The 26,589-nt window shown below is 36.5% G+C and overlaps 2 protein-coding genes across 3 annotated transcripts; one reads left to right on the top strand and one right to left on the bottom strand.

Moving 5' to 3' along the window:
• Nucleotides 1-2,329: 2,329 nt before the first annotated feature.
• LOC137027940 (uncharacterized) lies at nt 2,330-24,942 on the bottom strand. Its single transcript, XM_067396575.1, has 5 exons — nt 24,896-24,942; nt 22,138-22,464; nt 20,599-20,930; nt 19,162-19,265; nt 2,330-5,339 (listed from the first exon to the last, which is right to left on the bottom strand). The coding sequence occupies exons 2-5, from the start codon at nt 22,427-22,429 to the stop codon at nt 5,336-5,338; spliced, it is 732 nt and encodes a 243-aa protein (XP_067252676.1). The 5' UTR covers nt 22,430-22,464; nt 24,896-24,942; the 3' UTR covers nt 2,330-5,335.
• LOC137027939 (putative nuclease HARBI1) lies at nt 24,354-26,586 on the top strand. Of its 2 annotated transcripts, none has more exons than XM_067396574.1 (2): nt 24,354-24,398; nt 25,521-26,586. In XM_067396574.1, the coding sequence occupies exon 2, from the start codon at nt 25,521-25,523 to the stop codon at nt 26,166-26,168; it is 648 nt and encodes a 215-aa protein (XP_067252675.1). In that variant the 5' UTR covers nt 24,354-24,398; the 3' UTR covers nt 26,169-26,586. The 2 variants fall into 2 exon arrangements, with proteins under 2 accessions (XP_067252675.1, XP_067252674.1); XM_067396573.1 differs by lacking the exon at nt 24,354-24,398 and adding an exon at nt 25,038-25,167.
• Nucleotides 26,587-26,589: the final 3 nt, after the last annotated feature.

Below are 26,589 nucleotides of genomic sequence, written 5' to 3'. Positions count from 1 at the left end.
ATAATCAAAGCCAAATGGAGCAATATCAGACTCATATTCGAACTAGAATTGGGTATGACCACGTCAGGCTAACAATGTACACAAAATCGATGAAACTGACCAACAGTCTCTGTTGTAATGCTTTGCTCGATAATTGTTCTTAAGATGAAAATTTGTTCAGAGCAGGATCAACAGTGTAATAATACTTCATTTCAATATTTGATTTTAAAGAAATAATTAACAATTTTGTTATTTTGCTTCACCACTTGATGCCCAATGAAAGATTTGTCCTGAAGCAAAACCACTGAGATCTCAGTCTGCTTCATGTAAACTTAGAATTTTATCATTATATAAATTTGACATTGAATCTCAAACCATTTTTAGAATGCTACATGTTTATGTTATTTATATATTTTTAGAAGTAATATATATTGTGTGTTTTTTTTTTTTTTGTTTTTTTTTTACAGAAAGTTAAAGAGAGGGATCATGTTACATTTGCACCTGTTGCCATGAGAAAATCCCAAATCAGCATTGTTTGACACATTGGAAACATTTTGTTTGACTCTAAAAGAATAGTTCACCATAGTTCCCATAACTTGCTCTCAAGTTATCCTAGGTGTAGATGTCTTTCTTCTTTCAAACATAATCAAGTTTTCACGTACGGCCGTTGCTGGAAGCCAGTGATTATAGTGTATACAGTTTTAAATATGGATATTTTTCTTACAAAATTCCATCACTTCACTTCAGAGGGCATTTAATAACCCACTGGAGCTGTATGAATTACTTTTATGATGGATGGATGTAATATTTAAATGCTCTATTCACTCCCATGGAAGAGCCAGGATATTATTTAATATAAATCTGATTGTGTTCGACTATAAGAAGAAAGTTATATACACCAGGGATGCCTTGAGTGTGAAAAAATTATGGGATAATTTTCATTTTTGGTTGAACTAAAATGAAAATTGTCATCTACTCAACCTCATGTCATTCCAAACCTGTAAGACTTTTCCATCCAGACTTTTCCAGATTTGTCCATCTATTTATAACAGCTATAGAAATTATATTGTTAAATATAAATGTATACATGTATAAAATGTATTGTTTAGTAGAAACACAAACTTGTTTATTTACATATACCTCATGTATCTGCCTGATTGAAACGAGTGCTTTCCCCTTTAATTGCTGTGATGTCATGAGCCAACATAACTCCCTGTTCCGTCCACTCCTCTTCCCTTTTGCATTGTAACTGAATGGGAGAGGTATAGGTTTCTTTTGACTTCTGAAGTTTATTGTAATTATTGCTATTATGTCTATATCACTCCAATTCATGTGCATAATGTTATTTTACATACCTGTGTACATCATGTGCGATTCACTCTTGTTTGTTTGTGCTTGTTTGTGTTTTGTATCAGGTATGCTATTTTCTTGTGTAATGTCATTTTCTTTATGTCTCATCTCCTTCCCCTTTTTGTATTGTAACTAAATGGGAGAAAACAAGGGTGATTCACTCTCAAAGAGGCTGCTTATTTTTTATCTTGTATCAGAGGAATAAAACATAGTTAAAAATGTTTTTTTTTTTTTTCAAGATTAAAAAAAGATCTGACATGCAAGAAGAACAAACCTCATTAGTTCTTGTGCATCAGATCAGATTTGAGCTTCTACTAACTTAACTAATTGAGACCATATCTGTGTATCTGGAAAACATAAATGCAAAATGTTCATCAAAACAAGTCATCCCTGCTTCAGAAATGGTTTGATCTGTTGGGTGGACAGACAGCTTCTGCATAAGCGTGACTGCTGTGAGATGTTTGTGTTTGAGGTGTGAGGTGTGTGCCATGCGGTTGAAGGGTATTTTTTTTCCATTTCTGCTCACATGAAGCTCAACATTTGATATAATCTTTTATCTGTCAGAATCAGTTAAATGTCAAATTAGACAGTGACATTATTTTGTGAACATGAAAGTTGCTCTATATCCATCTCTAGCAAGAGCAACTGAACTTATTTCTAGAAAGCTTCACCTATTCTTGATCTCACACCTAGAGTCCCCACATCCTGTACCTGTTTTCTGAATGAGGTGTTCAATTGTGTGGCTTGTTGGGGAGAGTAGTGCTATGACTTTTATAAGCAATTGGGCGTACAATGTTTAATAGCTCTATAGCATTATAAACAGATCTCACAGTAGAGCCAATAATAAACATTGTACACTGATCAGCCAAAATATTATGACCGGTCACAAGTGAAGTGAATAAAGCATCTCCAAAGCACTCATATGTACAGTTAGGTAAATCATTTTAATCTGTGCATGGGGAGATAATACATGCTTGAAGTACTTTTGCATGTAAATTTCAGTGTGATGTGGTAAAATGAACGGTCCACTCGTTTCTATCCTCCATATTTTTTATAAAAGCCCTGCCAAAGCACCACATACAACATTTCTTCATTACAAATGGTTTATTATTAGCTTTTAAAGCAAAAAACATATTCAGATAACAACTTTCTTAAAACAAGGTAACACAACACATGTCCTCATCTTCCTCAAATGTAGTAAATGAAATAAACTGATCAACACTTAAATATCACAAATGTTTTGTTCACAAACATGTTTGACTAAATGTTATGTTTGACTGTTTCAACAGTTAGTGTGGAAATCGTGCTGTTCTCCTGACAAACACATGAAGTATTTTCATTAGCTTAACACTAGAGTAACAACTTTTTTTTTCCTTTTCTTTTTTTTTTCTTGATGAAGATGGTTGACCAAAGGCACCTTGCTGGTTAAAATCGTTAAAAGGCCTAGGCACATTAGCAATGTAATAATATCAGTATTTTCCAGTAACAGGAACGATACCAGTAACAACATACAGTATCAGCAGTACAGACATAATTCAATTCCTGAACAGTGTTTGACTCACAGCTGCCTTAAAAAAAACATATTTGTGTACATGCTTCACTGAAGAGCAGTGGGGTTTTCCAGAAAGCAGGTTATGCGACATACTCAGATTTAGAACTTTCGGATACAAAAACTGAGATAACTTTCAGTGTATGCAAGTAGCAATAGCAACTTATTCTCTGAAATTACTTTAATATATTTGTTATATTTATTTTCAGCTCACAAGCTGCGGATCAGCATTCCATATAAATCCATATATGTGGAAGCAAAATAGCTAACTAAACTTTTACAGCATCACATTCTGGAAGAATTTGGCGGTTTCTAATAGTGATTGTCATTTTATATTGTGGCTTATTGTGAGTTTTTAACTATTGTATTGGTGAGTTTTAATAAGACCGTATTGGTAACTCTTCCTTTCTCTCTACATAAAGTTGCACATTTTATTTTTTTATTGTTAAAGGTGCCCTAGAACATTTTTTTAAAAGATGTAATATAAGTCTAAGGTGTCCCCTGAATGTGTCTGTGAAGTTTCAGCTCAAAATACCTCATAGATTTTTTTTTTTTAATTAATTTTTTTTAACTACCTAATTTGGGGCATCATTAAATATGCACCGATTCTGGCTGCTTCCCCTTTAAATCGTTGTGCTCCCTGCCCCCGAGCTCTCGACATAAACAGTTCACACAGCTAATATAACCCTCAAAATGGATCTTTACAAAGTGTTTGTCATGCAACATGTTTAATCGCGCAAGTATAGTATTTATTTGGATGTTTACATTTGATTCTGAATGAGTTTGATAGTGCTCCGTGGCTAACGGCTAATGCTACACTGTTGGAGAGATTTATAAAGAATGAAGTTGTGTTTATGAATTATACAGACTGCAAGTGTTTAAAAATAAAAATAGCAACGGCTCTTGTCTCCGTGAATACAGTAAGAAACAATGGTAACTTTAACCACATTTAACAGTACATTAGCAACATGCTAACGAAACATTTAGAAAGACTGTATCGAGCTGCCATGACAATTTAATTTCCCCTTGGGGATTAATAACATTTAAATCAAATCATACAAATCAAATCAATACCTATGTAACTCTCCGTCATTTATTTGTTTGCCAGAAGATGGTAATTTTCTTCACATCTGCCACTTAATGAGCGTTCCGGGTAGTGGTTAAATGGATCATTGTTGATCCGTGATCCGTACGGACAAAGCCCCACGGTTCGGCACACATGAGTGAAAGGTTATCATTTGCATGTGTTTTGTCTTGCTAGTTTACACATTAAATAGATATAAAACCATTCCAGTGCTAGAAGAGGCAAAAGAGGATTAAATTCAGTATCGCACGCCATGCTTTTATTGGTGCTCACACAGACACACATACGTACAATTTTTTTTACATAGGGAATTTTATTTTTTATGAAAAACACATAAACTTGTTAAATACAGACCTGCTGTAACTATGATCAATTTGTATTATTTCAACTTTTTTTTTAAAGAATACTTTTTTTTTTAATAAAATACTTCAATTTATTTTAATTATATTTTACTTATACTTTATTTATAATAGCTTACTAATATTATACTTATTTTTAAATTCTTAATAATTATATTAAAAAAAAACACCTGGCATACATTTAAATTGATACCTGCCATGGTGTTTCTGTCATCTCTGATGTGTGTCCTCAGACGATGCACTTAAATGTTAAGCATGTAGTTTCCACTTAACTGAATTACAAAAATAAAGCATTTTGCAAACTGCCCTTTCTCATGTCATGCCTGACTCAACTGTAGGCTACTTTCCATAAAATGTAGGCTACTATAAAAGTTCAAACATTAGGAAAACTTTAGCTGTGTTGCTATGTGTCATAAGAGTAAAGAACTGAGCAGCTAACACTGTCTAGAGCGAACCTGAACATCTCACTTATTATAAACCCGTCCAACATTTTGACAATATTGAAGTTTCTGTGGCAACTTTTAAAAAAGAAAAGAAAAAAAGTCTCTTTTGTAAATAAAAACGGGCTCCCAACATGTGCTCTGAAAAAGAACTATTGCTTGTAGAGCTTCTTTGTTCCTCATTTTATTACTGATATGCTTTAAGAAATGTTAATATAATTGAAAAATATTTAGGCAACATGATTTATTACGTAAATGAGTAATAATGAATATTAAATTAGTTGTGGTGTTGAAATTAGTATGGAGGTGAAATTTGACTGGTATTGCTACTGAATAGTGAAATCTTGGTATCATAACAATATTTCTCTGTGAGTTTCAGCTGATGCTTGTTTTCTCATTTTCCCCTGCCCTTTCAATGAAAGTGTCAGTGTAATAAATGATGTTGTATTGGCATCTCACTGCAGTTTCGGTCTGATTAGAAGAGGTCCCATCGGTAGTGTTCAAGGTATGTCATAGTGTCATACATCTAATGGGCAGGAGTCTTCACTTGAGCAGAGAAACGAATCCTCCTGATTCACCTGCAAGAATATACAGATTCAACAGGACTGATGATTCAGACACGCATACACATGCACACATACACAAAAACTAGAGACCATGAATTGTGCATTTCTTTCAGTGTTTGCAAAATATATTGTAGTTTTCTTTTTCTAAGTATTTAACACATTGTGTAAGAGCCATTGAATGTCTGTTGTAATTCCGTTGTTGGACACTGGGTGGAGTGTGGGTCTGATGGTGTGTAATGGAGGGAAACACATTTTTTGACATGTCAGGACATGTGCAGGGGGAAGCAAGCTTGTAGGATCAACTAGGTGTGTGAGCTTCAAAACTGTGGAGTTTAAAATGACATCATCGAGCTTTGTGATAAATAAAGATGATAAACGCAGCACTGGACTGGACAAAAGTGTTTCAGATCTCACACATCAGAAACCACTCTATCTTTCATCTTTTGTCTGATAAACTGAATTAGAGTTTCATCTTCTGTACTATAGTAATATAAAATGTTTGCATACCATATTGTCGGAAGCATTAAGATTTAAATACCACATTTTAGTAGCTTTTGTCAGTTTATGTTGTGTCTTATTGTGAGTTTTGAACTATTGTATTGGTGAGTTTTAATAAGACTTTCTCTCTACAAAAAGTTGCACTTCTTATTTTTTTATCATTATTAAGATTATTTGAGAGTTAATTGAATACTTATTGTTCTGACACTGCCTCACATGTGATGATCTGCTTCCATTATAATAAAAAATGATAACTGTTCATACTCACAGCCTATATTTATATTACACCCTGACCATAGACTAGAGTCATAACAGCTATGATAAATGAATATATTATATTAATCCCACTGTTCTTTCTTATAAAATAAAACAGTAAGAGAGCAGCTGTAGCATCTGGACCAATCAGACACACAATTAGTCATTATATTTAATGAATTGCCCATAAACTGTGAACTCATCCCCCTAAAACTGCAACTAGCATCCCAAATGAAGCTAACACACAGGCAGAACTAGGTGTCCTGTTACAGGACACAGGAAAACTGATAAGAACCTTTTTATGACAGTCAGGAATTAGTGTCTCTGACTTCATTCTTTCTGGGAAGGGCAAATAAACCCTCTTAATCCTATATATTTTAAATATAACCGCATGAGAAATGTATAAATGTGTATCCAATTTTCCCCTCTCATGATTTGGTAACACTTTAGATTACAGTCCGGAAAGTACTGCGTAATTACAACAAATTTACAGCGTAACGTTCAATAATTATAGTGTAACTATACAGTAAGTATGTGCAAGTATAGGGGAACAATATGTGAAGTACTGGGAATAAAGGGGTAACAACCAGGAAAAATAACAAATTATTCATACTTTTAATATTTTATAACTAAGGGGTACGTATGACATATAACTAAGGGGTAAATATGACATTACGGGCCGTAAATTAAAGTGGTGCTTGTTACCCTCTTATTTCATATAGTTACAGGGTAAGTATGACATTAAGGGCCGTAAATTAAAGTGGAGCTTGTTACCCTCTTATTTCATATAGTTACAGGGTAAGTATGACATTACGGGCCGTAAATTAAAGTGGAGCTTGTTACCCTCTTATTTCATGTAGTTACAGGGTAAATATGACATTAAGGGCCGTAAATTAAAGTGGTGCTTGTTACCCTCTTATTTCATGTAGTTACAGGGTAAATATGACATTAAGGGCCGTAAATTAAAGTGGAGCTTGTTACCCTCTTATTTCATATAGTTACAGGGTAAGTATGACATTACGGGCCGTAAATTAAAGTGGAGCTTGTTACCCTCTTATTTCATGTAGTTACAGGGTAAATATGACATTAAGGGCCGTAAATTAAAGTGGAGCTTGTTACCCCCTTATTTCATGTAGTTACAGGGTAAATATGACATTACGGGCCGTGAATTAAAGTGGAGCTTGTTACCCTCTTATTTCATGTAGTTACAGGGTAAGTATGACATTACGGGCCGTGAATTAAAGTGGAGCTTGTTACCCTCTTATTTCATGTAGTTACAGGGTAAATATGACATTAAGGGCCGTAAATTAAAGTGGAGCTTGTTACCCTCTCATTTCATGTAGTTACAGGGTAAGTATGACATTACGGGCCGTAAATTAAAGTGGAGCTTGTTACCCTCTTAATTCATGTAGTTACAGGGTAAATATGACATTAAGGGCCGTAAATTAAAGTGGAGCTTGTTACCCTCTTAATTCATGTAGTTACAGGGTAAGTATGACATTAAGGGCCGTAAATTAAAGTGGAGCTTGTTACCCTCTTAATTCATGTAGTTACAGGGTAAATATGACATTAAGGGCCGTAAATTAAAGTGGAGCTTGTTACCCTCTTAATTCATGTAGTTACAGGGTAAATATGACATTAAGGGCCGTAAATTAAAGTGGAGCTTGTTACCCTCTTATTTCATGTAGTTACAGGGTAAGTATGACATTAAGGGCCGTAAATTAAAGTGGAGCTTGTTACCCTCTTAATTCATGTAGTTACAGGGTAAATATGACATTAAGGGCCGTAAATTAAAGTGGAGCTTGTTACCCTCTTATTTCATGTAGTTACAGGGTAAATATGACATTAAGGGCCGTAAATTAAAGTGGAGCTTGTTACCCTCTTAATTCATGTAGTTACAGGGTAAGTATGACATTAAGGGCCGTAAATTAAAGTGGAGCTTGTTACCCTCTTAATTCATGTAGTTACAGGGTAAGTATGACATTAAGGGCCGTAAATTAAAGTGGAGCTTGTTACCCTCTTATTTCATGTAGTTACAGGGTAAGTATGACATTACGGGCCGTAAATTAAAGTGGAGCTTGTTACCCTCTTATTTCATGTAGTTACAGGGTAAGTATGACATTACGGGCCGTAAATTAAAGTGGAGCTTGTTACCCTCTTATTTCATGTAGTTACAGGGTAAATATGACATTACGGGCCGTAAATTAAAGTGGAGCTTGTTACACTCTTATTTCATGTAGTTACAGGGTAAATATGACATTACGGGCCGTGAATTAAAGTGGAGCTTGTTACCCTCTTATTTCATGTAGTTACAGGGTAAATATGACATTAAGGGCCGTAAATTAAAGTGGAGCTTGTTACCCTCTTATTTCATGTAGTTACAGGGTAAATATGACATTACGGGCCGTGAATTAAAGTGGAGCTTGTTACCCTCTTATTTCATGTAGTTACAGGGTAAATATGACATTACGGGCCGTAAATTAAAGTGGAGCTTGTTACCCTCTTATTTCATGTAGTTACAGGGTAAGTAATTAATAAAAATAAATAAATAAATAAATAAAAACACAAACAGTCATATCACTTGGAAAACTTTATTTGAAAAACAACTTATTTCAAAACAGATTTAAAGTTACAAAACTTCTTATTTGTTTCTCTTGCTTGGCTTCCTCCTCCTCTTGTTCCTCTTCGTTCGTTCTTTCCTCTGATGAATCTTAAGAGGGAATCCCATTTGCTATTCTGTATTTAAAAATTACAGAACACCTGGAAATGTGCTCACCGTTTACTCATCTTTTACCCTCATGCCATCTGAGATGTATACGACTTTCCTTCTTAAGATGAACACAAAAAGGATTTTAGGAAAAAAATCAATCTGGAAACGCTTTATAATGCAAGCTCACGTGTTCCTAAAAGTCGAAGCATCAAACAGCACAAACAGCAATAACTACAGTAATCCATACGACCCCAATGGATGAATCGATGTCTTCTGAAGTGAAACGATACGTATTTGTAAGAAAAATACCAAATATTTGAATATTTTTAAAACTTTCAACCAGCTGTCTTGTCTTCTGCGCGTGCATGCGAGGGTTGAGAGTTCATGCTTGACGTAACTTGACGTTTCACATGAATCTCCCGCGAGAACATCATGAAAGCTTCAATGTACTTCATCGAACGCGAAGTCGACTCTCATGCAGGCGCTGGTGACAGTTGGTCAGAAGCGAAAAGATGAATAGCCTAAACCACGAGAAAATTTCAGGGTGTACTGTATTTTCTTATAATACAGAATAGCAATGGGATTCCTTCTTAAGATTCATCAGCTGAGAAACGACAGCAGGTGGAAGCCAAGCGAGAAACAACAACAACCAAAAAACGGACAAAACTTGTTACTTTCTGTCAGGACTAGTTTGAAATGAAAAGTTGATTTAAAAAAATGAATAATAAGTGTTGTAGACCAGTGGCGGCTGGTGCAAAAATATTTTGTTGGGGCGCAATTTTTTTTTTTTTTTAATATATAAATGCAGGAATGAATAGGCTAATTGTTAAATAATCATTTAACAAGTGATATAATCATGTATCATTATTGATTATCTAAAAAGTGGAAAATTCAATATTTAAAGCATGCCATAGGGCTGGGATCTAAAAATATATATCTGTATTTAATATTTTTTTTTTTTTTTTTTTTTTTTTTTTTTTTTAATTCACATTCTGCCCAAGATTGTCCTAGAAACAATGTTCATATTAAATGCTTTAAAAACCAAACATGAATGTAACTGTGTACTATATGATATATTATGTGCAAAAAACCCAGATAGCAACACTGTGTCGGCCCAGATCCGGCCCACATCTGGCACATGCGGAATGATGATCTGGCCCACATGTGGCAGGAATGATGGCACTTGGGCGGACCACTCCTGTTTGCCAGATCAGGACCACAAGCAGGCCATAGAAATGCCAAATGTCAGCCAAGAGCAAAGAACTGGACCTTATCTGATTCACAAAATCTTATATATTATTTATAGAGTAATTTCAACATTAACAATCCTGTTTTCACGCAGAATCACTGAAGGAAAGAAGAAAAAAAGAGATGAGCAGAAACACAAGAACTACAACTGACTTCAGTCACAGCCTTGCGTGACTCGACGCTGATTGGACTATATCCAGAGCATGATCCAGAGGCAGAACAAACAGCCTAGCAGTAACAGCTAGCGTAACTCTGTGGTTGAATGTGATTGAAAAATCTGTCCCTTTCTCACTTTGGTGGTGCGTTGCCCAATTGCCCTAATGAAGAAACCGCCCCTGTTGTAGACGTGTTTTTAATAAAATTGTTTTTCAAATAAAGGTTTCGGAGTCAGTGATATCAGATTGTTTGCATTTTATTAATTACTTACCCTGTAACTACATGAAATAAGAGGGTAAGAAGCTCCACTTTAATTTACGGCCCGTAATGTCATATTTACCCTGTAACTACATGAAATAAGAGGGTAACAAGCTCCACTTTAATTTACGGCTCGTAATGTCATATTTACCCTGTAACTACATGAAATAAGAGGGTAAGAAGCTCCACTTTAATTTACGGCCCGTAATGTCATATTTACCCTGTAACTACATGAAATAAGAGGGTAACAAGCTCCACTTTAATTTACGGCCCTTAATGTCATATTTACCCTGTAACTACATGAAATAAGAGGGTAACAAGCTCCACTTTAATTTACGGCTCGTAATGTCATATTTACCCTGTAACTACATGAAATAAGAGGGTAACAAGCTCCACTTTAATTTACGGCCCTTAATGTCATATTTACCCTGTAACTACATGAAATAAGAGGGTAACAAGCTCCACTTTAATTTACGGCCAGTAATGTCATTTTTACCCTGTAACTACATGAAATAAGAGGGTAACAAGCTCCACTTTAATTCACGGCCCTTAATGTCATATTTACCCTGTAACTACATGAAATAAGAGGGTAACAAGCTCCACTTTAATTTACGGCTCGTAATGTCATATTTACCCTGTAACTACATGAAATAAGAGGGTAAGAAGCTCCACTTTAATTTACGGCCCGTAATGTCATATTTACCCTGTAACTACATGAAATAAGAGGGTAACAAGCTCCACTTTAATTTACGGCCCTTAATGTCATATTTACCCTGTAACTACATGAAATAAGAGGGTAACAAGCTCCACTTTAATTTACGGCTCGTAATGTCATATTTACCCTGTAACTACATGAAATAAGAGGGTAACAAGCTCCACTTTAATTTACGGCCCTTAATGTCATATTTACCCTGTAACTACATGAAATAAGAGGGTAACAAGCTCCACTTTAATTTACGGCCAGTAATGTCATTTTTACCCTGTAACTACATGAAATAAGAGGGTAACAAGCTCCACTTTAATTTACGGCCCGTAATGTCATACTTACCCTGTAACTACATGAAATAAGAGGGTAACAAGCTCCACTTTAATTTACGGCCCTTAATGTCATATTTACCCTGTAACTACATGAAATAAGAGGGTAACAAGCTCCCCTTTAATTTACGGCCCGTAATGTCATATTTACCCTGTAACTACATGAAATAAGAGGGTAACAAGCTCCACTTTAATTTACGGCCCGTAATGTCATATTTACCCTGTAACTACATGAAATAAGAGGGTAACAAGCTCCACTTTAATTTACGGCCCTTAATGTCATACTTACCCTGTAACTACATGAAATAAGAGGGTAACAAGCTCCACTTTAATTTACGGCCCGTAATGTCATATTTACCCTGTAACTACATGAAATAAGAGGGTAACAAGCTCCACTTTAATTTACGGCCCGTAATGTCATATTTACCCTGTAACTACATGAAATAAGAGGGTAACAAGCTCCACTTTAATTTACGGCCCGTAATGTCATACTTACCCTGTAACTACATGAAATGAGAGGGTAACAAGCTCCACTTTAATTTACGGCCCGTAATGTCATATTTACCCTGTAACTACATGAAATAAGAGGGTAACAAGCACCACTTTAATTCACGGCCCTTAATGTCATATTTACCCTGTAACTACATGAAATAAGAGGGTAACAAGCACCACTTTAATTCACGGCCCTTAATGTCATATTTACCCTGTAACTACATGAAATAAGAGGGTAACAAGCTCCACTTTAATTTACGGCCCGTAATGTCATATTTACCCTGTAACTACATGAAATAAGAGGGTAACAAGCTCCACTTTAATTTACGGCCCTTAATGTCATATTTACCCTGTAACTACATGAAATAAGAGGGTAACAAGCTCCACTTTAATTTACGGCCCGTAATGTCATATTTACCCTGTAACTACATGAAATAAGAGTGTAACAAGCTCCACTTTAATTTACGGCCCTTGATGTCATATTTACCCTGTAACTACATGAAATAAGAGGGTAACAAGCTCCACTTTAATTTACGGCCCTTAATGTCATATTTACCCTGTAACTACATGAAATAAGAGGGTAACAAGCTCCACTTTAATTTACGGCCCTTAATGTCATATTTACCCTGTAACTACATGAAATAAGAGGGTAACAAGCTCCACTTTAATTTACGGCTCGTAATGTCATATTTACCCTGTAACTACATGAAATAAGAGGGTAAGAAGCTCCACTTTAATTTACGGCCCGTAATGTCATATTTACCCTGTAACTACATGAAATAAGAGGGTAACAAGCTCCACTTTAATTTACGGCCCTTAATGTCATATTTACCCTGTAACTACATGAAATAAGAGGGTAACAAGCTCCACTTTAATTTACGGCTCGTAATGTCATATTTACCCTGTAACTACATGAAATAAGAGGGTAACAAGCTCCACTTTAATTTACGGCCCTTATTGTCATACTTACCCTGTAACTACATGAAATAAGAGGGTAAGAAGCTCCACTTTAATTTACGGCCCGTAATGTCATATTTACCCTGTAACTACATGAAATAAGAGGGTAACAAGCTCCACTTTAATTTACGGCCCTTAATGTCATATTTACCCTGTAACTACATGAAATAAGAGGGTAACAAGCTCCACTTTAATTTACGGCCCTTAATGTCATATTTACCCTGTAACTACATGAAATAAGAGGGTAACAAGCTCCACTTTAATTTACGGCCCTTAATGTCATACTTACCCTGTAACTACATGAAATAAGAGGGTAACAAGCTCCACTTTAATTTACGGCCCGTAATGTCATATTTACCCTGTAACTACATGAAATAAGAGGGTAACAAGCTCCACTTTAATTTACGGCCCGTAATGTCATATTTACCCTGTAACTACATGAAATAAGAGGGTAACAAGCTCCACTTTAATTTACGGCCCGTAATGTCATATTTACCCTGTAACTATATGAAATAAGAGGGTAACAAGCTCCACTTTAATTTACGGCCCTTAATGTCATACTTACCCTGTAACTACATGAAATAAGAGGTTAACAAGCTCCACTTTAATTTACGGCCCGTAATGTCATATTTACCCTGTAACTACATGAAATAAGAGGGTAACAAGCTCCACTTTAATTTACGGCCCGTAATGTCATATTTACCCTGTAACTATATGAAATAAGAGGGTAACAAGCTCCACTTTAATTTACGGCCCTTAATGTCATACTTACCCTGTAACTACATGAAATAAGAGGTTAACAAGCTCCACTTTAATTTACGGCCCGTAATGTCATATTTACCCTGTAACTACATGAAATAAGAGGGTAACAAGCTCCACTTTAATTTACGGCCCGTAATGTCATATTTACCCTGTAACTACATGAAATAAGAGGTTAACAAGCTCCACTTTAATTTACGGCCCTTAATGTCATATTTACCCTGTAACTACATGAAATAAGAGGTTAACAAGCTCCACTTTAATTTACGGCCCGTAATGTCATATTTACCCTGTAACTACATGAAATAAGAGGGTAACAAGCTCCACTTTAATTTACGGCCCGTAATGTCATATTTACCCTGTAACTATATGAAATAAGAGGTTAACAAGCTCCACTTTAATTTACGGCCCTTAATGTCATACTTACCCTGTAACTACATGAAATAAGAGGGTAACAAGCTCCACTTTAATTTACGGCCCTTAATGTCATATTTACCCTGTAACTACATGAAATAAGAGGGTAACAAGCTCCACTTTAATTTACGGCCCTTAATGTCATATTTACCCTGTAACTACATGAAATAAGAGGGTAACAAGCTCCACTTTAATTTACGGCCCTTAATGTCATATTTACCCTGTAACTACATGAAATAAGGGGGTAACAAGCTCCACTTTAATTTACGGCCCGTAATGTCATATTTACCCTGTAACTACATGAAATAAGAGGGTAACAAGCTCCACTTTAATTTACGGCCCGTAATGTCATATTTACCCTGTAACTACATGAAATAAGAGGGTAACAAGCTCCACTTTAATTTACGGCCCGTAATGTCATATTTACCCTGTAACTACATGAAATAAGAGGGTAACAAGCTCCACTTTAATTTACGGCCCTTAATGTCATACTTACCCTGTAACTACATGAAATAAGAGGGTAACAAGCACCACTTTAATTTACGGCCCGTAATGTCATACTTACCCCTTAGTTATGTCATAAGTACCCCTTAGATATAAAATATTTACAGTATAAATAATTTGTTATTTTCCTGGTTGTTACCCCTTTATTCCCAGTACTTCAAATATTGTTCCCCTATACTTACACATACTTACTGTATAGTTACACTATAATTATTGAAAGTTATGCTGTAAATTTGTTGTAATTACGCAGTACTTTCCGGGCTGTAATCTAAAGCGTTACCCATGATTTTCTTTTTTTCTCTGTTTAAATTGTCTCTTTTGAATTTTTTTGGTATTAATGTTTCAGAGTTGCAAATTTATAGTTAACTGAAATCACATTGGTAGCATGTATGGTATCTACGTACTCCAACTTTCGTTCCCTATTTGGTAATTTATGTTACATGTTACTAACTCTGTGACACGTCAGTATTATAAGAACTCCTCCAACTGAACAGAGAAACGTTTTCCGTGCGAATATTTCAGCAGTTATTATGTGTGTCCCGTATTTCTATTGATGGAACCAGCAATACGTGAATTATTCATTCTTTTGTCTCGATTCTTTTCCGTGAATTGGCCAAACGCACTTGCGTAACAATCTGAAATGATTGGGCCACCCTTACCAACATTTACCATGAATGAACTGTAGTAAATTACCATGGTTTGTGGAGATGTGGAATATTTATATTGAAAACTATGTTATAGCCATTTATATTGCAATATATATTTATTAGGTGGGTAGGGGAATATATAATTTTTTTGTTAAGGTGCATTTTACCTGTGTTTAGGTGTTTTTAATAGGCCTATATAACATATCATGATATAATACCATTTGACAGTGGTAGAGTAGCCATGTATGGTTTTACCTGTGGTTACCAAGTCTCACTGTGATGATATTTTCATTTAAGCCTAATAATTAATAAAATCATTTTTACCAAGAAGACCCACTGAATCAGCTGAATTTCAAACAATGCTGTAACTTCTTGCTTCCTGTACTCTGCTTTAGCTCTCTCTGTCTCTCTCGGTAAACTGTATGCATGTATGTGTTTGTTAATTTAGTTAAGTGTGTAGTCTAGTTAATAAAGTCTCGTTCATGTCACACGTAAAGTTGTCCGTGTTTCATGCTCATAAACTGAAGTCCCTAATTATGCCGATCCTGACTACATGCTCTGAGTAGCACTGTACATAAGATTATTTCCCATAACCTGGAAATGAACATTTCTTAGAATTAATAAACAATTAACACATTGGCCAAAATGCACTGTAATATTAATTTTATTAACTGATCCAAATATTTATAATTAATTAGAACAAGTTTTTCATGTGATGTCGAAATTCTATTGGATAAACTGGCAGCACACGGTTTCACACAGACCAAAACAAAGACAGACATTCTGACACGGAACGCATTTCAAAGTAGAATCTCTGGCTGTAGCATAGTTTTTCTGAGGAACAAGTAGGTGAACTTAGCATGTTTCCTATAAATATTTAATATATTGGGGTATTTTTATGCTTTGTTAAAGTGAAAATCTTACATATAGCCCCTTTAATGTTTCTTTGGCTGCTATAACTGTGTTTCCAAAACATGCTTGTTACAGCAAAAAATTAAAATACAAAAAAATACAAGAGAAATTCTGATCAGATTAATTTGGTTATTTAATGATGATGATTCCATCCTCATGGAGTGTCCTGATTCACTGATTCTCACCAGAGTCTGAACTCTGAGTGTGTGAACTGTTAGTTTTGCATTATTTATGTCTTCTTTATGACAGTCAAATGTTCTCATTTTGAAAATCATTATACAGACAGACTTTTGAGCAGTGTCTTTTAGACTCACACAGACATCATGAATCAGCGTATGAACCTCAACAAAGATTAAAATAAACAAAAATCTTTTTTTTTTGTGATTTAGTAGATTGTCTTGTGATCTGTTTATCTGAAAACGTTGTCACCATTGTTAAGGTTCAGATACTGAATCTTGATGTCTGTGTGAGTCTGGCAGAACCTGATTTTGCTGAGTTCAACATGTTCCTGGGTCAACATTTTTGATGATCCTGGAACAACATTCAAATCAACCAATCAGACTTGAGGGACAAGTTTACAGATTATGTCAAGTTTAAAATCATGAATTGGTGCTTCTGCGTGAGTCTGCATGATCCCCTCAGAATAATTTCTCCATAATGACAGAGATCATTGAACAAGGCCACTGTATGATGATGAAATCATTCTAAAAAAGCAACCAAATTCATCTGATCAGATTTTTTTTCTCACAATTTTTGTTATATCAAATGTACTTTTAGTGTCACGGTCTTGCCGTGTTTTTCTTTTGTTTTTGTTCGTCACCTGTGGATGTACACTTGTAATTAGAAACACCCTGCAGATATTTAAATCTGTCTGTTTGCTAACTGTTCTGTTTTTGTTCTTGTTCTTGCAGGAATGGACACAGGTGGCAGGTGTCCTTGGTTTGGGAACTTCTACACCACCAGATCCTCACTATTTAGTTTTGTGGTCATGGTTGAGCTCGGCGATTGGCCTGTTATGTCTTCCTCTAGAGATTTATGATAGAATATATTTTTACAACATTTTTTTGTGATCGCCTATTTTTGTTGCAGTTATGAGCCGTACTGTAACAAAACTGGGGGCCCGTCCATTCAAAAGTTAGTTACGCGCACTGAACTTGACTCTAATTAGAATCACCAGCGTGTGCTTTGGTTTGTTTGTTAGCACTCTCAGACATGCAAACATTTGATGGTTCACTACCGTGGTTAACAAGTTTGTAGCATTATTTTGTTAAAAGGAGAGCAAGTAACTGCTCTATCAGTTTGAATGCAAATTTATAATGTTTTAATGAGTTAATCTTGTGGATCCATAATGAGAAGTGAGATTGCTTTGTCCAAAAATCATAAATTTGGTCTTGTTAGATTCGGGGCATCATGCTGAGTCGACTGATATCCAATTTTCCCATATCGGCCATTTTGGATTTTGTGCTAAAATGCTGTATTTTAAGAACGCATTAATGTATCGTTACGAAACTCGGTATGGGTCTTTGGCACCATGGCTTGACAATACTCAAAAAGTTTTGGCGCAGCGCCACCTTGTGGTCAAAAGTTATCACAAAATTTACAAAAATGTTAATAACTTTTGACTAGATTAACCAATTGTAATGAAACTGATCTCAGTAGATTCATTGGGTCATGCTGAGAACACAGATATCAAATTTGCCATAGTCGGTTGAATTTCCTGTCCGCCATATTGTTTTTCTTTAAAAACCTACTTTTTTTAACTCCTCCTAGGCTGTTACTCCGATTTTCATGAAAATTGAACCAGATCATCTTCAGACCATGCCAACAAGAAGTTAAGGAAATCAAATCGATTCCTCAAACCGTTTTCGTTAAAACACACAAACGAATTGTACGTGGTGCTTACGAAAATAGACGTAAGGCTGTATCTCCGCAAAACTTTATCGTATTCAGACCAAACTTGGTACATGTCATCACAAGCATGACCTGAGGCATCATGCAGTGTTTCTTCCTTTCCGCCATATTGTTTTTCTTTAAAAACCTACTTTTTCGAACTCCTCCTAGACCGTTGCTCCGATTTTCACCAAAATTGAAACGTATCATCTTCAGACCATGCCGACATAAATTTATGGATTTCAAGTTGATACTTTGAGTACTTTGAATTTGAGGCATGACGCAAAAACAACTCTTGAATCTGTATCTCTGTAATGCTTTGACATATTGACACCAAACTTCACAAATGTCATTGTCACCTCACTCTGACCATACCACAACAATTTGGACACAGTGCCACCTATTGGTCAAAAGTGATGAACCAATAAATCCTTTATTTTGACAGTATATATCATTTTTCAGTTCTTTTGCCTAAAATGATCTTAATAGGTCTTTCATTTCTCACTGTTGCAGTTAGTCTGATGCTTCCAGCCATGTTGGCTGGCTTCTTGTGCCGTTTTTGTGCTTGGCCCCATAACTGCTGCTTGCAGCTATATTTTATAGTTATGTTTGTGCTGATGCTGGGCTGAGGGCGCTGCCATACTAATGTATCTCTGGTTATCTGAGAGATATTAGTGCTGTCGATATATATATGGGCTTAAAGGAGTTGACCACAAACTGAAGAAATAAGGTTTCATAATAATCCAGGAAATAAAAAAAATAAAAAAATGATTTTTACAGTTTTTGTTTGAACAACCACTTTTGTTAGTCAATTTAGCTCTAATTGTCAATTTAATGTTTTGACAGGGGCAGCAGGGATGTTCTGAGAATGTTCTGGGAACATCACATTTCCAAATAAAATATGGTTACCTAAGCATCATGAAAAATGCCCTGAATGTTCGGTGAAGGTCTGCCAAATAACGTCCTCCAACCCTTAAAAGAACTCCACATCATGACCGTCTCAGAACGTCCAGGGAAAGTTACTAGGCAACGTCCTTAACACCAGTGGGGACATTGAGAATGTTCTGGGAATGTAAAATTTCTAGAGGGTAATACTCACCTCATCTTCTTGCTTGAGGATTGCGATAGAAAATCACAACAACAGCAGCAGCAACATGCAACAAGCAACTTTTCCTGGTGCAGCACCTGGAGACAGACCTGAATCTGGAACAGACAGACAGTCATTATTACTAGAGAGCCACTGATAACCAACTTTACCAATATCAATTGACATTGATGACCAATGATATGACATTGATTAATAAATGGCAGAATTTTAAAAAATAATTATAACAGCAGCTAAAACAGCATCACAGCACTGTGAGCTCAAAAGGAAACAATGTTCACAGAAAAACTATTTTTTATGCATTTTTCATGTTAATAACTTTAGACTTGTTAACACCATGTGTTTGTTGTGTCTTGTGAAGATGATGGAGATGTTCTCAATTATAGTTTAAAGGTGCCCTAGAATTAAAAATTGAATTTACCTTGGCATAGTTGAATAACAAGAGTTCAGTACATGGAAATGACATACAGTGAGTCTCAAACACCATTGTTTCCTCCTCCTTATATAAATCTCATTTGTTTAAAACACCTCCGAAGTACAGGCGAATCTCAACATAACACTGACTGTTACTTAACAGTCGGGATCATTAATATATACGCCCCCAATATTGGCATATGCCAGGTCATGATTGAGGCATTCAAGCCAGTATTAACGTCTGGATCTGTGCACAGCTGAATCATCAGACTAGGTAAGCAAGCAAGAACAATAGCGAAAAATGGCAGATGGAGCAATAATAACTGACATGATCCATGATATCATGATATTTTTGGTGATATTTGTGAATTGTCTTTCTAAATGTTTCGTTAGCATGTTGCTAATGTACTGTTAAATGTGGTTAAAGTTACCATTGTTTCTTACTGTATTCACGGAGACAAGAGCTGTCGCTATTTTCATTTTTAAACACTTGCAGTCTGTATAATTCGTAAACACAACCTCATTCTTTATCTCTCCAACAGTGTAGCATTAGCCGTTAGCCACGGAGCACAGCCTCAGACTCATTCAGAATCAAATGTAAACATCCAAATAAACACTGTACTTACGTGATTAGACATGCTGCATGAACTACATGAGCTCACATGAGCTGTGTGAACTTTGTTTATGCTGTTTAAGGCAAGCGCGAGCTCCGGGGGCGGAGAACATGAGAATTTAAAGGGGCCGCAGCCTAAATCGGCTCATATTTAATGATGCCCTAAAATAGGCAGTTAAAAAAAAAAATTAAAAAAAATCTATGGGGTATTTTGAGCTAAAACTTCACAGACACATTCAGGGGACACCTAAGACTTATATTACATCTTTTAAAAATACGTTCTACGGCACCTTTAATGCTGAAAAGTTCATTTTTTAATAGCCCACAGTAAAAACTTTTACATGACAGATAAAAAAGAACTATAATTTAAAATTGCTCAAGGTAACTAAATTATACTCACTAACAGTAACTCCGAAACGCTTCAAAACAACGCCACTGTTGATGCGACGAAGACTGACGCTATTGATCTTTACTTGATAAAGTCCGGAGTCTGTGTTTCTGATGTTGTTGATGGTCAGAGATCCAGTCTCATAATTCGCCTCCAGTCTGTCTCTGAATCTCTTTTTACACCGATCATCTTCACAGACCTTGCTCTGAAATCCACTGATTTCAGCGATGAGAATATCATTAAAATACCACATCATCTCATCATTTGGGTTTCTTATTTCTTCAGGATCTAAAGTGACAGATTTTCCCTCCTTCACTGACGTTTTAACTGGTTCTGCAGCAGGAAAACCTGAAACACAAACCAACAGCTGATTCAAGGATCTTTTTGAAAACAAAACACACACACAAAAAAAGCAACATTTATTTTTTTGCACACATTTTAATTTTGTTTTTACATCAAGTTCTTTAAAAGTAAATGTGTTTCAACGAGATTAAGTATTTACTGCATTAATATAGAATAAGGCCCTGTTTATATCTGGAATTAAGAGGCATTTTGGTAGATGGGATCACAAGTGGGTGACACTAAATACAGGTATAAATGGGGTTGTTACGTCCCTATGTGACATTGAGTTGTGGTTTGGGCATTTTTGTATTTTCTCTTCCATGTCTTTTCTTCTGCCAAGCTCTCTCCCTCTCGCTTTTTTACTTTTGTATGTGACGCGCTGAGTGGCTGCTGCGGCTATCAATCATTCGGGATGAGTGGGTTGACTGTGCTGACGTGAAGGGGTTGTTCGCCAATCGTCTCGCTGTTGGACGCCCGGGGATGTTATATAGCTAAGGAAAACACCAATGCTGTAAAGGCAGCTTGCCTTTGTGTGAACTTGAGCTGTCATTTTGTTTCCTTTTTTTTTGAGTTGCTGAAAGCTTGAAAAGCATTCTCAAAGTTGTGTTGAACTGGACAGAGGAGAAGGGATAGGTAAGCTCTGTCATGTGATATACGTGGTGCACACTTTTTTTTGTTTAAACACACTAGGTTTTGAACACATGTGAATGCAAACGACTTTTCTCCAGTGTTGTGACGTATTACCAAGTGAAACGGAATATTTTTATATATATATACTTTAGCGCTCCTCCTCTCCATCTCTCACTCATGGCAGACTAACGGTTGGAGGGGAGTGGTTTACGCGTTTTCAACCCAAGCTGTCAAACTGATGTCATCTGAGAATGAACGCCATTCCAGACCGGAAGTAACTTTGATTAACGATTTAACATCTTGGATGTTAAAGATTTTCTATATTTTATTTTGCATTAGTTAGGTTTAGTTGTAAATGGGTTAAAGAGACTTTTTCTTAGTTTAGTTTTTTATTTGGCACAGTTCCCTTTGCTCCTAAATACTGTAAATTTGCTGGGTGTTTTTTTTTTTTTTTTTTTGCTTTTTGGAAATTGTTTTCCTTCTGCTTTCTGGCTTGTAAATAAAAATACTTTACGTTTTCCTTGTAAATAGCTTATCACAGTCCGCTTTTAAACCTGCTTTTAAACATTTAATAATGACTCACCACTGACAGTAACATTGAAGGTCTTTTCACTGATGATGCTGCTGATGAGCTTTAGCTCATAGAGTCCACAGTCTGTGGTTCTGGTGTCTTTGATGGTCAGAGATCCAGTCTGTTGATCCAGCTTTAGTCGGTCTCTGAGTCTCTCATTACCTTCATTACACTGAACATCTGTACAGATGTCACTGAGATCTCCACTGATTTCAGCTATGCGAATGTCATTAAAATACCATTTAATCTCTTCTTGTTGGTGTGTGTGAACATAAGTGTGTAGTGTAACTGGATCTCCCTCCATCACTGACACATTGACAATATCATCATCAAAAATACCTGAAAAAGAAATTAATAGTCAATTATGAGCCAAACAAAACTAAACAACAGGAAAGTGCTGAGAAATGTTTTTTTCCTACGGATCATAAAGAATTGAGTTGAAAAATCGGTCTGTATTCATAGTGTAAAATTCAAACAAACAGCAGAAGATCATCACTGATTTACACATTTACTCATCAAATAAACATAGAGGATCCTAGCCTGACGTGGTCATACTCAATTCTAGTCACAATATGAGTCTGATACTGCTCCATTGGGCTTTGATTATGGGGGCGTATTTCAACCGATCCAGGAAAGACATGAATTGGATAGACCTACAACCAATCAGAGCTACAGAGTAAGTGACGTATGTTGAGCGACGTATAGTTGTCAACAGAACTCAACTGCACACATGCTGGAACTAGTAGAAGATGAGCGTAAACAATCTTTGCCGGTGTTGTAAAAAGAATAAGTATACACGGAGTACTTGCCAATTAATGCGCTGTCGATATCTTCTATAACGGACGCGATGGCGGAATCTACACATCTCAGTTCTTCAACAACAGCCATCATTGTTGTGAACTAATCCTGTGTCTCAATCAGCTCCCTAGCTCCCTACGTCGTGAATCAGTATATAATGAAAGTGAATGTGGCTGATACCCTGATCAGTGCCCTGACTACTAAACTAGGGAGCTGATTCAACCCAAGCGCTCTTTGATGACGTGGCTGATTACGTTTCTAGTGATAATCTGTCAATCATCGCCCTGACAAGTTTGACAATTTCTGTTTGGACATAATTACTCCTCTACGGATCGAGTCCAGACCGTCCAGACCGAACTCCCCGACCTCAAAATGTTGTGGACGGGGCTAAGTTCGGCTGGCATCCAGGCTAGGAGGATCCTGAACATCTTAATGAACATCATACAAGACACACACACACCCACTGAGCAAATTACGTCCAGAAGACGTCTTTTTGAGGTCTTGTCTCAGGTTGAAAAGACGTCCACTGAGGGGCCAGAATGAAAGTTTTTATGACGTCTTTTTTTGACGTCTTCTGGACATCCGATATAGACGAACACGCAGAATCACCAAAGGAGAAAAATCACATTTTTTAAGCCACCATCGTGGAGATGAGTGTTTGCTTTAGTTGGGCTCTTGTCCCTTGCCTTATTAATATTAGAGTTTGATTGGACTGTTAACTGAGTCATAACAGCCAGACAAGTAAAGAGAAATGATCAGGTGTTGGTTATGTTTTTACATAATCATTATTTGCCCTGAATCACTGAACTCATTTAGAGTCCAATCTCTGAGTTACATTTACATTATTGGTTACAGCAGCACTGTGATTCTACAGCAGAAGAGCTGCTTTTACAATATGATTCAAATGATTTCAGAAAAGGTATGTTGAACAACAAAAAAAAACTACTTATAGGCACACACAGACATCAAGAATCATCCTGTGAATCTCAACAGTGGTGACCATCATAAAGCATGTTGCAGTGCATTCTGGGAGCCACCAATCAAAATTCATCCATGGCTCCCATCATGCATTGCTGCATGAATAAATTATGAGCTGAATTGTCTTAGTAATTTCCTTTATTCTCATATTTTATTTTGTTCTGTTTAAGCGACTTTTTAGTAGCTTGTTTTCTAATGTTCAGAGTTGATCTGTTGATCAGAATATGTTGCTTGTCACCGTCATTGAGATTCACAGGCTGATTCTTGATGTCTGTGTGTACCTAAGAGAAAAAAAATGTAATCATGTGAAATCCTTTATATTATATTGATAAAGCAGATCTTGTGCTGTAAAATCACAGTAATGCTGTAATCATTAACGTAAAAAAAAGCATAAACAAAAGCGCGCACACACACAGAGAGAGAGAGATGTGCTTTTAATCACAAAGCATTGTTTTATTTTCAGTAGGGGACAACAAGGCTAAAGGCTCCACACTTGGGTAAAGTTGGTTTTATATTCGCACATTCAAACATCCGTATTCAATAGTCTTGTTAATCACACTACATTGGACATTCACAAGTAAATATGCCATTAAAACAATACTTGCCTATTTTGATCGACTGTGAAAAATGTTGTAAGTTGACAATCGTTGGTTGTCAATATCATGTCGCTGCTTAAAATTCGCAAACATTAATTTATTGCACATTTATTGGAAATTCTGAATTTATCAGAAGTCCGAATGTGCGAATATAAAAACAACTTTACCCAAGTTTAACTATTGAGTTTTAATCGTTAGCAGGCAGAAAGATTGTAACATATAAATGTCTTACCTGGGTGGAGTACAAACAATAACACCGGGAACAAAATTAATCGAAACTTCATTTTCACATACACACACACACACAAAAAAAATGCAGATCCTTTTTTTTTACACCATGGCTGCGTCCGAAACCGCATACTCTCTTAAGTAGGTACTTATTTTGAATAAGTACTTACTTTGTAAGGGTAAAAAAAAAGTACGTTCTTTTCCTGAATCCGCCTTGTTAGCTTTGTCACGTGACTTATGACGTCATCACTAGCGCCAAGATTTAAAGAGCCCAAGCAAGATTCGCGCAATTACCTTCATCAATTACATGATTTACGTTGCTGATTTGATCGCCGCGTTTACATTTATTATGCCGCTCCATATAACATCACAAAGGAGGCGTCGGGCTGTTGCTCGAAAAGCACGCCTTTGGAGACGTTTGGTGATTTTATATTCAGAAAATGTAAGTAAAAAGTAGCTATTAGCTATACTGCAAAATAATAACTTATAATTACACAGACAGATATGTCACATCATGGCAATTTATTGAATTCACAATATTCAACCATAATAATGAAATATTTAATATTCAACCATAAGTAAATCATGTGAGTAAATCTTTTTTTTTTTCAAGAAAAGATGAATAAAGATGACTTTTGTTTTACTGACTAAAATAGAATATGAATAAAATGGGAAAAAAAAGTAGAAAAAACATTCAAATTAATAAATATATTTATACAGAAGTATTAAATGAACATAACATTATTTAAACGTACACAAATGTATTGTTCTAACAAACTATGTGAACATCAACAGATGGTGAACCCCACATCATCTTACTGCCACCTCAACAGAGCTGTGCCAATCCTGCAGCTGTATTTTGATGAGGCAGCTGACCTGCGCAATGACCTCCGTCTCTCTCGCCAGTCCATCTTGTCCCTAACTGCTGTAATTAGGCTGGATTCCGATCATGGGTGGGAAAGGGACATTGAGGTGCTGCTGTTCCTCTTCTGGCTGGGTCATGCGGCTTCTTTCAGGGTGGTGTCTCGGACCTTCGATATCCACAAGTCCTCTGTGCATGATATTGTGCACAGAGTGAGCTCTGCAATCATCAGGATCTTGAGGACGGTGATTGCTTTCCCAAGTGGTGATGACCTGGTGGCGGTAGGAGAAGGTTTTGCCCAGCTGGCAGGGTCACCAGCTTTCAGCTCAGCAGTTGGTGCAATTGACGGCTGTCACATCCGTCTTAAACCTCCAGCAGCTACCGCCCAGTGCTATCTGAACAGGAAACTGTTTCACTCCATCCAGCTACAGGCCATCACCGACCACCGTGGGAAATTCATTGACATATTTGTGGAATATCCTGGGTCCGTGCACGATGTCCTTCCCGGTCTTCAATGGAAGCCTTTATCCACCTGCAGGCAAGTGTATCCTTGGGGATGGTGGATATCCTTGCCTGCATGAACCCATCTGCCTCATCACCCCATACAGGGAGCCTGTACAGAATATACTCGCTATAACAGCAAGCACTCCCGTGCCCGGAACATCATGGAGAGAGCTTTCGGGATGATGAAAACACGCTGGCGCTTTTTTTTTTTTTTTTTTTTTTTAAGGCAATGGAAGTGAGCCCTGCCTTCGTGCCTGAGGTCATTGCATGCTGCTCTGTGCTCCACAATATTGCTCTACAAAATGGGGACACCGTTGAGCCAGAGGTTGGGGAGAATAATGATGACGGCCCCCCCTGAAGCCCTGAACCCTGGAACAAGATCAGGAGAACATGTGCGGGACAATCTAGCTGCTGCTGTATCTGCTCCAGACGTCCGTCTTCCTGCTCTCCATGATCATGACCATCTGTGAAACATTTAACAGGTTTATACTTTGGCAC

The sequence above is a fragment of the Chanodichthys erythropterus genome, chromosome 10 (assembly GCF_024489055.1).
Source record: "Chanodichthys erythropterus isolate Z2021 chromosome 10, ASM2448905v1, whole genome shotgun sequence".
NCBI classification, from domain to species: domain Eukaryota; kingdom Metazoa; phylum Chordata; class Actinopteri; order Cypriniformes; family Xenocyprididae; genus Chanodichthys; species Chanodichthys erythropterus.
Note: the sequence above shows the minus strand (reverse complement) of the source record. Positions and strands in the feature narration are given on the sequence as shown.